Consider the following 13,874-nt stretch of genomic DNA (forward strand, 5'->3'; position numbering starts at 1 on the left):
TGCAATTCTTTCTAGTTGTTTCACATTTTAGGTAGTCACAATTGGGGCCAAGAGTACATGTACTAAGGGGCTGAGATGACCATTAAACACAAAGATTCCCCAAATTTTATTCTAGTCTACTTCTGGACTTCAAGAAATTAAATACTTTGATACCTTTTGCTCTAGGAATGAGTCTAAGATACACTTAACCAGTTAAAATGAAGGTTTACATTACTTATAAAGCTAAGGTATATTTAGTAATGCCCAAAGTGACCTGCCAAATTTACAATATATTCCTTTAATCTTCAGAGAAAATTATTTGCTCTTTTAGGTTTTCCTTAGCCAACCAGCCAAAACTGATGTTTATTCTAAGAAATCATACAATAGAGCTTAGGGCTTGAGAGAAATATTGAAAAACAAGAGGTCATATAGGAACAGGATTAAAAACAGTTGGACATGGTGGCACACACCTACCTGCTCTCTGGGAGGCTGAAGTAAGATCATAAATTCAAGCCTAGCCTGGGCAACTTAGTGAGATCTTGTCTCAAAGCAAAAAGGGTTGAGGATATAGCTGGGTGCAAGGGCCCTGGCTTTAATGCCCTCTACGAAAGACAAAAACACCTCAAAAACTCTGGAATCAAAGATGTGAGTGGAAAATACTCTGCAACTTACTATGTGGTCCTGGGCAAAACACTAAACATCTGTATCTTAGCTGTGTCACCTATAAAACAGGATAAAAATATTTCTACTTCACTTGATTTTTTTGTGCCAGGGATCAAACTCAGGACCTTGCACTTGCCAGGCAGGCACTGTGCCACTGAGCTACATCCCTGGCCCACTTGAAGATTAAATTTTATATAAAGTAGTTAATATAGTCTGACAGCAATTGGAAAAATTTAGTCATTTGTAATACAGCTACTAGTAATCTATCTGTAAGTCCTTAGATTTAAATCTTGCCTAAATTCAAAGACCTTAAGGAAACTGAACCTTAGCTTTCAGAGTTCATAAAAGTTCTATTAAGAAGCTGGGATGTTCTTCAGTGGTAGAGCACATGCATCACATGCGTGCGGCCCTGGGTTGGAACCTAACTGCCAAAAGAAGGACCATAAAGTGCAGTTTATAATCCACCCAGATATATCAAATCCCGTTCAGTTATCTTGAGTCTTTTTCACAAACTTTCCTTCAAAAAAGTATACGGGTGTACATTGTCTAGGGGGCAAACTTTTCAGTGGTGTCAAGTTTCAAAAAATAGAATCATGTGACATAAAAATTACATGAAATCTAGATTATGAGATGAAGAGCTGACCCCGCTGAAACTATCCAGAGGAAACGAGTTCTCATACCAATGACAGAGAAAGGCAACAGAGGAAATGAAACTAATAAATTTCATAGCCAGCTAAATGAATACTAAGGGAAAGTCTTATATCAAAATGTGATCTGCTTAGAAACAAGGACATCTTGGTGGCGTAGGGGACATGTTTGAGAGGATGGAGGCAGGGATGGAAGACAGAAGTTGCAGACTACACAAGCACACCTAGCCAACTTTTGCATATACAAGGGGTGATCGAAAATGTTTAAATCTTTCTTTTTAGTTTATAGTATGTCACAAAGTTATTTATCTCTCAAAATGATTCCCTTCATTTAGAACACACATCCCATGGTTTTTGTCACTTTCTGAAGCTGTTCTGGAAGTCCTCTCTCGTGTCTTTTACAAGGTGTGATAAAATATAGTGAATGCTGCTGCTGAGTGCCACCCAATAGAAAGGCAAGCTCATAAAAAACTTTATGGTATATCCACATCCACTTTAGTCAGAATCTGGCACTTTTTGACTTCTGGCTCTTCTTCAAAGTAAAAATGACCATGAAAAGTAAATGTTTTGAATTGCTTCAGGACATCAAGGCAGCCACAACAATGCAAGTGAAAACTTACAAGAGTTACTTCCAGAACTGTTTTGGAAAGTGCCAAGAATGGTAAATCCTTGATGTGAGGGGGAGTTCTTTGATGGGGAGTAATGGCAATGTGTGTTACTGTAAATTTATTTAAACATCATATTTTTCAATCATACTTCATACAGAAGTCATGCAAGGGAATGGTCAGGGTGATAATGAGAATACAATAGCAAAGATGCACTTACTTAAAATGTCATTTACATAAATCTTCCCAGGATATTTCTATTGGAATATACTTTAATCTACTATTTTACTAACAAGCCATTCACAACAGAGTTGAAGTGGAAATTCTATCACATAAACAAAAGTACCTGCCCATACACATAGCAAAATTCAAAATTAAAGCTGTTCTGTACCAAATTTATTTGACATTGATTTGAAGCAACAGAACCTTTATCAGTCCCCCTTTTAAAGAAAACCCCAAGGAGAGATGATCAAGCACAAATGATCACTTCATGCATTTTATTGATAGTCTATATTTTAAATCTGTAATATGACAACTTACATAGGGGAAAAGCTTCTTCCTAAAAGATAACTATTAATCAAACCAGCTGTAATATGACTAACCTTTCAAGGTCTTGTTTTTGCATTAAACAAGTTAATTTTTAGCAGGTGTAAAGCACTGTACAAAAGAGAAAACTGGGTACATTCTCAAATTTTAATACAGGGCTTCCCAACCAGGAGTTTGCTAGACAGATACTGAGAACGGGTGTTATGTTCAGGTTTAAATTGAAAGAAAACGAGATATCAGATAAAGCAAGCCAATGAAATTCACTTCACTTTGTGCTCCTCTGTTCCAAGTCTCTCCCAAAGGTCAGGAAGCCCTGGTATAACAATCACTTCAGTCTTTACATAACATAGGTTTATGTGCTTCATGTTCAAAGACATAAAGGCAGCCTTTGTTACTGTTCCCCTTCCAAATCCTGTCAGGTTCTTTTAGGCTTCAGAAAGCTTTCCAAGATGGCTGCCCAGTTCTTTATATGAATCTAAGTAAACATCTATACCAAAGCAGCTCCTCTTGGGAGAAGATAAAACAGACAGATACATAGCCAGGCCAACTGCATACCTACTCAAATTTGATATGTGATTATATGGTTCTACATTTTAAAAAGCAGCACCAGGAACACATGGAGCTACCAGGAGTTAAAATCCAAACAATGGACAGTTAATACATACAAACCAATCATTTAAAAGAATGTTAACAGGGCACTAGAGTTAAGGCTGGGCAGCTGGTTCAACCATACCAATGTATTAGAACAAATCAGCAAGATGAACTGATAAAGGAATCTTGAAATGAGGCACAGTGGTAAAATGGGTTTTCACTGCATGTCTTTAAGATAGTCAACCCAAGTGACTATAAAGCAGCTCATGGAACTTTAGTAAATAATTCCTAATTTAAAAAAAATACCTTGCTGTAATTTTGTTTTGGATAGTATGCCTATTTATTCTAGATTTGAATCTAAATACCTATGTAGATGTGAAAACTATCATAAACTGATAAAACTGTTCTTTTATTCAGAGTTCCAAACACCCTGATACACCTCCATGTTGTACACTTTTAGATACACACTAGGGTTAAATAAGAACACTCATCTATCTGTTCAGAGTACTAGACATTTTAGAAATGTTCCAAAGAGAATTAATTTCAGAATGCTAAAATATTTTAAAGGGCAGGTACTGAATTCACAGCTATTTTGCTTATTAAAACTGATTTAAAAATAAGTGTACTGGTTCCTCAGACTTTGCACTTTTAACTTTCCAAATGAAGTATGTTACATCAATTTACGTTTTCAATATTTCAAAAGCAATTTACTAAAGAATTACAAGTTATTGAATATTAAATGTATTGAATTATACTGAAGAAAAAAACACCTTTAACATGTACCTTGTCACTCTCTTGATTACTAAGGTACAGAATACTTCAAAACATAGCAATAAGCAGTCTTATAAGACTAGTAAAGAACAATAAGTGCCCTGCAAACATAGCATTATGTACTTAATATTGGTAAAATATTTGACAGGAAAGCCAGTAAACATTTTTTTTTAAAAAATAAGGCATATTACAAATTATTTTTGTTCAGAAAGAACAAAGGAGAATAAAAGGGAGTGGATAAAAATACCCCCATCTTAAAAAGTCAACCACAAGGTGCCACTGTAAGAATGCAAGCTGTAAAAATGGGCTTTTAAGAAGCATTTAATATTTGCATATTCCATGGGTATTTGGGGGAACTGAAAGTCATGGCTAATTCATGACCCATTCATGTTGTGATCACTTGGGAAGCAGGTGGTTAAATACAAAGCATATTAAGCAATAACCTTTTCATAAATGAGACACTGGCTACAGCAAGAATACTTGGCATGGAAAGGATGTTTTCCTTGGGGGAGGGGGAGACATTAATTGAGGTAATACTTCTAGCTAACCAGTTTCCTAATCTTAAGATTGAATTCCAATAATCATGTTCTTAATGATTTTGCGTATCTCCTGGCGCTAAAGGTTTTATGATCTGTGTAATTATCAACTACATTCCAACACTAATGTGAAATTTTCTCAGTCCCCACCTCCATTAACATGACTGAGGTATAACTAATGTGTTCTTTTTAGAGCAAATATTCCAATTAACATGATTCTCTTCTAGTGTTGCTAGAGTCTGCAAAGTTTCAACCTAACTTCTTTGATTTTGTCTTCTAGTAGTAATAAAATCTCAACCTCCTCTGCTGCTTGGAGTTAAAAAGCAAAACACTGCAAACATTTCATACCAGTAAGTGAATTTTTACAAACACCTGAAATATTCAAGAAAATGCAGGTTGTAGTACTTTTCCCTATGCTTTAAACAATGTAATCTTTCAGTATTTTCTTGTTCCTATTACTGCATGAAGTTCAAAGTAGGTCTTAAAGACAGAACCTTTCTGTAATAAAGAGAAAATGCAAAGACACAAAATGAAGTGTAGTCTTTTGCAAGAAAGAAAATGCTCTCCCAAGAATAGGTGTTTGGATGCTGATGGGGAAAAACAATTTGTGTTCTCCATTGCACAACTGACACCTTATAAACCACTTTGTCTTCAATGTCCACAACACCAGTAAGTATATTAGTCATAGACTCTGCAAAATGAAAAGTAGCAAATTCCACTAAAAATAGTTGTATTCATTCTACAGCCAATGGATGAGTCTTATTGAAAAAAGGTGTCCACATACACAGGTCCAATATGTGCATTCAAAAACGTGAGAGCTCTACTTCCAGTGTTTATGAATAGCTTCAACATCTACATTCATAACCAGCATTCTGCTTGAGTTACCTTTTACTTTTAATACTTCACAAGTGAGTAATACATTTTGGGAGGCTAGGGAGGTACTTGTTGTCAATAACTTTCATTTATACTTAGGATGTGCTGCTGCTGGTTTTAAACTATTAAAATGAATGCCCCATAGCAAGAGAACATTTTATTCCAAGAGGACAAATGGATCTTTTTAGCCAGTCAAGACTACCCTGTAGATCTGAAAACCATACATTACACCCTTAGGAGACAAAGAGGCTCACAAATATAAAGGAATCCTGATTTTCACATGGAAAAATTTTTAAAAAATAAAAGGTATTACATAAGCGCCATAAACAGTGAAATCTGCTTATATTAAAAAATGTGAAGCTTTGTTTGGATATTATTTCCTTGCAAGAGCAGTACATATCCTTAGTAAACAACTACCATATTTATAATTTCCTTGATTCTTAGGTAGGACTGAAAGCCAGAAGAAAACATGATAGAATGAGCTTTGAAATAAATTTTACAGCTAAGCTGATAACAGTAAAGTAGCCAGGTAATTCTGAAAGCAGATTTGTTTATTTTGTAGAGTATTTAACTATATCTGGGTGATTAGCTCATTTTATTTTTGTGGTGTTAAAGGCCAAGGATGTGTTCAATTTCCCTTCTGGCCTATTAGCTTTCCCCAGAAAAACAAAGTATCTGCTCCATAGCCAGACTAATCCTGACCCCAACTGGCCTCAAGAGAAATTGGGCAAGTTATTGGGGTTATCACAAATCTATTCTACTAAGAAAACAACATAAAGTGCATGTCCATGGATAATGAATCAGCAGTCTCATGTTCAAATATGGGCAGCACAATTAAAATTTGAATTTTAAATAACCCAGCATGATTCACTTTCAACTAAGGATAAAAACTCCTTAATTCTTCAACAGGTCTTTAAATATGACCTGTTAATCTGTACTAGAGGCAGTAATGAAATAGTAAGAAGTGTGCACTGGTACCTTACATGACAAATCTGGAAAACAAGCATATTTGAGACTTTCCAATTAGCATACATCTGTACCAACTGCAATTTTTCTGCTGAAAGTGGTTTATAGTCTCTTTCCCCCATGGTTTTTTTTTTTAATTTGAGGAGTAGATTTCTAAAACATCAATTTAACTTGTGCTAGATGGCAATGGTTCATTTTCTTTAAATCAAAGAGAGCTCTGCCAAATTTGCTTATCTGCTTCATCTGTTCAAGTAGAATACCAAGTCAAGCTGCTACTGCTCTCACATGAAACCAGTTAATGTCCGCATTACTGTCTTCATGAAAACTTCTTCAGAGCAGTTTTCTGTACTCTCATCTTTAAGCACCTGCCTAAATCCAAGTTAAAACACAATTTCCATTGGTCTTTCATTCAGTTTGATTCTGCGTGGTTCTTTTCATGTCACTGTAGCTGTTCACATACATTATTATAGATATGTTCTGCTCTTGACACCTACACATTAAAAAAAAGCAGCTTCATACTTTGTTTGGTGTGATTTTTACTATGTTCGTTCACAAAAAGCAGTTTTCTCATTTCTAAGCATGGTACTTTACAATTTTTAATGCATCAATACAACAGTGCATTGGAAAAGTACTGAGCCTCTACAAAATAGCTTTACATCTTTAAACAAATGAATGTGATTTCTTCACATACACAAGCATAGGCTTTTTAATATTTCCACAAGATAAATATCTCAAACTATAAGCTCACTCTATAATGTGCCACAGTAATGGGCTTAGGAGACAGTCATACACTTAGAAAATTCTATCTTTAGTGTTATTTACACTGACACGTCCAGTATCACCGAGTCTGAAAGGTGAACAAATATTCAGAATGTGGCTGAATCTGGGTCAACTAATAACTAGGAATGGCATAACTTTAAGTAATCACTTATGAAACACATATAACTTAGTCTTGTCTGGGAATTTCCTTAACCTCTCTCCCATGGCATGGGAAACGTTAAAGATCAGCATGAAACAGACAGGAGCCATTGCTAAGGCAGATCTTTTAAGATAACAAAAGAGAAACTTACAAGTATAAATTATTGGTAACAGAGATGCTACCAATTCAACTGGTATTGAAATCAGATTTTTAGGTTCTAAAATTTTTTTAAATATTTCTTTTTATTCTGAAATGGAAACTGAAGGACATGATTCTTTCAGAAAGAAATGACTTAATTCAGTTGTTACTTTACATTTAAGCTAAGCACCACTCAAAAAGTGGACATAAAGCAAGTGATTCCTGTTTGCCCATCACTACACCAGCTACAAAGCTGAGAGTTCAGATGTTAATTACACAACACTTTCTCTGTTACCAGAAGCTAAGACTGCTCTGCGACAAATGGGACAGGTAGAATTCTCAGATAACCAGCGATCAATGCAGTGGACATGGTACTCATGAGAACAAGGTAGTTTACGAAGTTTGTTGCCTTCTGTATATTCTGTAATGCAAACACTACAGGTTTTTAATGCATCGTTTTCACCAAAACTTCTCATTGCCAAGTTGTCAATCTGTTCTTTGGTGAGTCCTCTGGGTTGGTCATCATCATCCTCATTTAAGAGGAAAAACTGAGCCAGACTAAGAAAGGGTAAAGAGCCACTTTCATCAAATGTGACTGGGGCCCTATGTCGACCCTCTCGCCTGGCACCTGAAGAGCTTCCTTCATTACTGCCTTCAAACAACTCTGAGCTAGTTTCTGAACTTTCGCCACTGGAGCTGGAACTAGGACTGGAACCTGAACTGGAACTGGAACTTGAACTGGAACCAGAACTGCTACCACCACCAGAACTCCCTCTTCCATTCCGTGACTCTACCCTTTCCATATTTCCACTTGGGACCGAGCCACTAGGTTCTGAATCACTATCACTGTACATAAAGTAGCTTAACTCACCAAAACCTGTCATTATCTGCCGTAACATGGTCTGAATTGCAACAGATGTAGTCTCACTTAAACCAGTATTTAAAATTCTACGAATGGGAATCCTGATGGTACTGACATAGGTTCTCACACCTGCCCGCTCAGAACGTGAAAATGTACGCCTAAAACCTCCTCGTTCACTTTCATAAGTAACAGTGTTATTTGGTGTCTGAGACCTCGACCGAGTTCTGCTAGCTATGCTATCTCTCTGTCTATATTCTCCAGGACGAACTCTTCTGACTTGAAGATCAAGGACTATGGTTGGAGGTCTCTGTCCTGATCCTGTAGATTCACCACTGATGGCTGTGTCTGAAGAACCTGCTCCTTGAGAGGTATTTCTTGTTCCAGAAGCTGCAAAAAGACCTCTACTTAACAGCTCAGGCCCAGTTATTTGTTGTCTCAATGTCACATGGTGCCGGGTTCTAGAGCTTCCCTCGGTCTCATTTACTAAAGGGTGCTCAAAAGTTTGAGATGAAATACTATGATGAGATCTTCGTGGAATTTCACTCATTGGATACAGAGGTGACCTACTTCTTTCAGCTCTGGCTCTGGTTCTCCGATGGTCTGGGCTCCTACTTCTTGCCCTCCTCTGACCTCTAGCAGGTGGGATTTCTGTTGTTAATGTTTCAGTTGAATTTCGTTCTGATCTAGATGGTCTTGCAGATGTTGCTTCAGATCGCGGATTTTCCACTGGCCTTTGGCTATTGTTTTCTGTAATTTCTCCACCAGAACGTCTTGAAGATGGCTCATTTTCACTCTCTGGGTTTTGGTTCCCATTATTACGGTTAACATTTATCTCTAAACTGAATCTGAAATCACCACTGTTTGGATTAGTCCGGCTCACAGCTCTCCAAGACTGGTTTCCTCTTTGCCCACTTCTTGTTGTATTTCCAGTTTGTCTGACAGAATTAAGCCAGTCTATTATAGAGTCACCATTAGACACATCCTCTGAAGAATCACCACCTGCTTAAAACAAAGGAGGGAGAGAGGGAGAAAAAGGAACTACTAAAATTAGGACAATCATGTAACAGGGCTCTGAAACTTTGTACTAAAGAACTTAAGAATTTTAAACAAATTTCACATTTACAGATCCTTGCAAACTACACCATACAGATTTATAAGGGCAAGAAAAGTTCAATTGTATCTGAAAAGAGCAAGCCAATCCTAGAGAAATTTAGAATTATTTTTTAAGGGGAATATGGAGGAATTTTATTTTCAGTATTTCATGATATATAGAGCTTAGCATACCATAGTGAGACCATTAGAACAATATATTTTCAGTCTATTGTCAAAACACTAATGTAAATCAAAGTATGCAAACATTATTTAAGATACAGTGCTACTACAGGCACAAATTACATTTAGTCAAATTTTCATCAGTCTGCAACAGTAAAAGCCAACCTTTCAGAGCTTTCAATGATACAAACAGCCTGCTGTGGCACATGTGCCAAAGGTTTGCCACTACTGGTCTATAACATTACTTCCACTACCCTCTTGGATTAAGTGTCTTTGGTATCACATAAGTTTTGGTTTATTTTTCCACTGTGCTAGGGCTTGAATCCAGGGCCTCATGCTTGCAAGGAAAGCACTTTTACCACAGGGCTACATCCCCTACCCACATGAGGTTGTTTTAAAATACAAGATTACTGTAACTGTAGCAAAAAATATAAGAAGATTTAAAATTGAGGCCGGGGTGGTGGTGCACACCTCTAATCTAGAAGGGTGAGGTTTGAGGATCTCAAGTTTGAGCCTAGTCTGGGCAACTCAGTGAGACCCTGGCTTCAATTCCCAGTACCCCCGCCAAAAATATTTTAAATTGACACGAAAATGAAGACCAGATCAAATGAACACCCTAAATCTAGCATACCAAATAAAATGGTATGTTCAAGAACTAAATTACTATCATCATAGTTCTAAAGGTTATACAGTCAGATTCCCTACTTCATGCTGGGAGAGAACACCAAACCTGAGGTTACAGCAAGATTCTCGGTAGCAGTACTACTGACGTTTGAGCCATTAATTCTGGGAGCTGTGCACTATAGGATATCAGGATGTTTGGTTGCACAAATGCCCACAGTACCACTAGGGAGACAAAATTACAGCCTGCTGAAAATCACTGGGACAGATAATGCAATATTCTTTTGGCTAGTGAACAAGCCATGTATAGCCGGGCATGGTGGTGCATGTCTGTAATCCCAGCACTCAGAAGGCTGAGGCAGGAGGGTTGCCCTGAGTTCAAGGCCAGCCTGGGCTACACAATGAGTTCAAAGTCAGCCTGAGTAACACAGTGAGACCCTGTCTCAAAAAAAAAAGCCATGTATGTAAATTAGGACTTAAGTAGGAAATTTCAATGGAGGTGAAAAATCAAGGAAAAAAAAATCATACTTAAATAGGCCATTTCTCATAGTCTCCCAATTCATGCAAACAATCCAAAGGTGAGGCAGAAAAACTATGCTGACAATTCTCATCAAATATCAAGAAAGTATTACTTTTCTTTTTATGAGAAGTTAGCACCAAATTAATTTGTGCCATTTCTATATAATCTTTGGCTGACACTTACTATTATGAATTTCTTATCATTCCATCCTCTACCCACCTCCCAAAGAAAAATATACCTCTATTTTCATCTGAGTTTTGTGGTGGTGGACCCTCTTTAATTTGTTGTAGTCTTCTCAGCAACTCTTCCTCTGTACTTTCTCCTGTAAGTTTAAAATTACTTATCAGGTTACAAATGAAAATCAGTTTTAAACACAACAACGTAAAGAACAAGTTAGGGGAATGACAAACACTTCATCCATGACCAACAGTAATCTGACACATAATGATTTTGAAAGAAAAAATTTGTTGTACTTTGAATGGAATGCAGGAATGCTCTACTTCAGATCTACACTCTCAGACCTTTGTAATTTTTGAAACAAGGTCTTGCTAAGTTGCACAGGCTTGCCTCAAATATGCCATTCTCCTGGTTCAGACTCCTGAGTGGTTGGAATTATAGGCATGTACCACCATGACTGGCTGTAAAAGAAATCTTATGTTTAGCCATATGTAGTAACACATGCCTGTAATTCCAAACTTGGAGGCTGAGGCAGGAGGCTTCCAAGTTTGAGCCCAGCCTGGGAAACTTAGCAAGAACCAATCTCAAACTTTAAAAGGTTAAAAGCAAAATTTGTTAAAGAATGAAAAAGGAAGCCAGTGACTCTTATCTCTGGGAAACCAGGGAGTGAATAAGGACCAGAAGAAAATCACTTCTTTGGGAACAAAATACTACAACCTGCATGTATACAAATATGTATACTTCTGGGTTTAGAGGTATAGTTCAGTGATAGAGCATGTGCTTAGCATGCACAAGGCCCTGGGTTCAATTCCTAGCATCACACAGAAAAGTCTTTCCAGTTTACAAAGGGTGTTTACATGTATCTAAACTTTCAAAACTGCAACTCTAGGAGGTAGACATTTTTATTTGCATTTAAAAACAAACAAACAAACAAACAAACAAAAAAACAGTGAGAGAGGCTGACTTGCCAGAAGCCATATCAAATAGCAGAGCTAAAACTCCAGCTAAGACATTCTGATTCAAGTCTGGTACTACTGGCTCAAAACATGCTCCATTTCTTAAAAGTTATGCTAAAATCTTACCATTAAATTTTATGCAGTCACCCTTGAGACAACAATGTTAAGAGAAATAAATCAGACAAGTTCAAATATTGCATGGTTTTGCTTATATAAGAAAATCAATATATAAATATATTAAAGAGTCAAATAAAAGACAGATAATAGCAAACAGGGCCAAAGACCTTTTGCAAATGAGAAGGGGACCAGAAGATAGAAGGAGGGGAAGGGGACATAAAAGAATTAAGATGTGTTATGTACAGTACATGTGCCAAGGCCCCATGATGAAAGCATTATATACTGCAAACATGTACTAATAAAAATTTTAAAATTTTATGCAGTCACCTCAAGGTTAATCGGAAACAAAGAGGAAGACAGATACTCAGTTTTAACTAGGATCAAATGAGATTTATTCAGTTAAAGGAGAATAGGCTCAAAGTTATAGCTGCCAGTTTATTCCACCAGCTAGCTGTGGAAGATTATTAATTAGAACATTTTCAGAGAATCAGAAATGACAAAGCAGAATTAAGTCTATCTTAGGGAGTAAAGTTCCCATTAGCTATTCCACACTTGGACACATATCTACAAAGTTAAATAAAACTAAGAACAAGGACATTGTTCTGCTCCATTCTTTGCAACCTTTTTACTAAAAATTTGTAATTCATAACTTTAAAATATCTGACGTAAGTTAATTCCAAATGTGAACAGAATCAAGTAGTAAGTACATCAGTAAATATCATTCTACACCTCATGTACTAATCATATTACATGATGACTAAAGACTTTAAAAACAGACTGAAGTGTTTATATGCAATATACATATAAAAATCCTTATATTACATGAAGCATACCTGGGGTGCCTAGCAAATTGTTATCTCTCATAAGCCTATAATCTTCTTCACTCAAGTTATTTACAAATTGATAGAAAGCTTCTTCTCGATCCAATCGGTCCATCTGACTTCTGCGCTGTGCTGCAGATTGATCACCACTTCCTTTATCATTAGAATCTGAGTTTTCCATCTTGACGAACAAGTGGAAAATTATCTAAAAGGAGAAAGACGAATCTTGAGATCAGAGGTCACTATATATTTTATACAATTTTAATTATGCAAACATCCAGAATGCAAGTTAAGACATGAAGTTTAAGACTTCAAATACTGTAAATAAAATCACATAAAAGAAAAACTCCAGAAAAGCACTGCTATACTAGGAAAAGACTAGGTCAGAGATTGGCAAACTATAGCCTTTGGGCCAAATCCAGCCATGCTGCTTATTTTTATTCTCCTTGCAATCTAAGAATGGTTCAAATCATTTTGAGAGAGTAGTGCTAACCACTAAGCAATACTCTAAGTCTCTGAGTTTTACATATATATTTTTTGGTACCAGGGACTAAACTCAGGACCTTGTGCTTGCAAGGCAGGCGCAGCACCACTGAGCTAAATCCTGGCCCAGTTTTACATTTTCAAAAGGTTACAAAAGAGAATATTTTATAATGTGTGAAAAATGAATGAAATTCACTTTTCAGTGTTCATAAAGTCTTACTGGAATAGAGTCATACATATTTACATGGCTGTTTTTTTTTTTTTTTGCTATAATGGCAGAGCTGAGCAGTTGTTACAGACTGTGTAAGTGGCAATCTTAATGTTTTGTATTGCTGCTCAGTGCACTATAAGTTATCACGATGCAGTGATAACATGACAGCACTCCAAGTGCCACATGTATCAACATATTGTGATTTTAAAAATTACCAGGACAAATGGATGTCAAATGAAGGAAAAACTGGGCTTAGAATGTCACACTTTAAGGCAGAGCAAAGGTTACACTATTTCAATACAATTACATGGCAAAGATTGTATTTATTATACAAAGACACTAAAACTATGGTAAAGTAATATTACATATTGACATTATTAGACTGAAAACGTCACAATACTTCCAATTTAAGAAAATTTAAAATTAAATATATTATCAAAAATATTTCTTCATAAAAAGTGAAAATGAGGTTTTGTCTAAAGCATGTTTCCAAGTAGGTCATTTTGGGCAAGGAAAGTCATTATCATAGTGAATAAGTGGAAGTCTGTATAGGTACTAAAATTTAACCCTAACACAAAGCACATGATACCAGAATGTTCA

The 13,874-nt window shown here is 36.4% G+C and overlaps 1 protein-coding gene across 6 annotated transcripts in view; it reads right to left on the reverse strand.

Moving 5' to 3' along the window:
* Positions 1–2,374: 2,374 nt before the first annotated feature.
* The window catches only part of Rlim (ring finger protein, LIM domain interacting), a 28,732-nt gene continuing 17,232 nt past the window's right edge, over positions 2,375–13,874 (reverse strand). For 3 of the 6 annotated variants that reach the window (XM_021246487.2, XM_021246483.2, XM_021246485.2), the window contains 3 exons: positions 12,593–12,785; positions 10,748–10,831; positions 2,375–9,098 (listed from right to left, as the gene is read on the reverse strand). In XM_021246487.2, the coding sequence (XP_021102146.2) occupies positions 7,507–9,098; positions 10,748–10,831; positions 12,593–12,761 (1,845 nt within the window). In that variant the 5' untranslated portion in view covers positions 12,762–12,785 and the 3' untranslated portion in view covers positions 2,375–7,506. The remainder of the gene's footprint in view (positions 9,099–10,747; positions 10,832–12,592; positions 12,786–13,874) is intronic. The other 3 variants (XM_087196591.1, XM_013066561.3, XM_087196590.1) reach the window with 1 other exon arrangement.

Source organism: Heterocephalus glaber, unplaced genomic scaffold, assembly GCF_053883595.1.
Source record: "Heterocephalus glaber isolate CG9 unplaced genomic scaffold, H.glaber_assembly_v1.0 deba00001613, whole genome shotgun sequence".
Classification (NCBI taxonomy): domain Eukaryota; kingdom Metazoa; phylum Chordata; class Mammalia; order Rodentia; family Bathyergidae; genus Heterocephalus; species Heterocephalus glaber.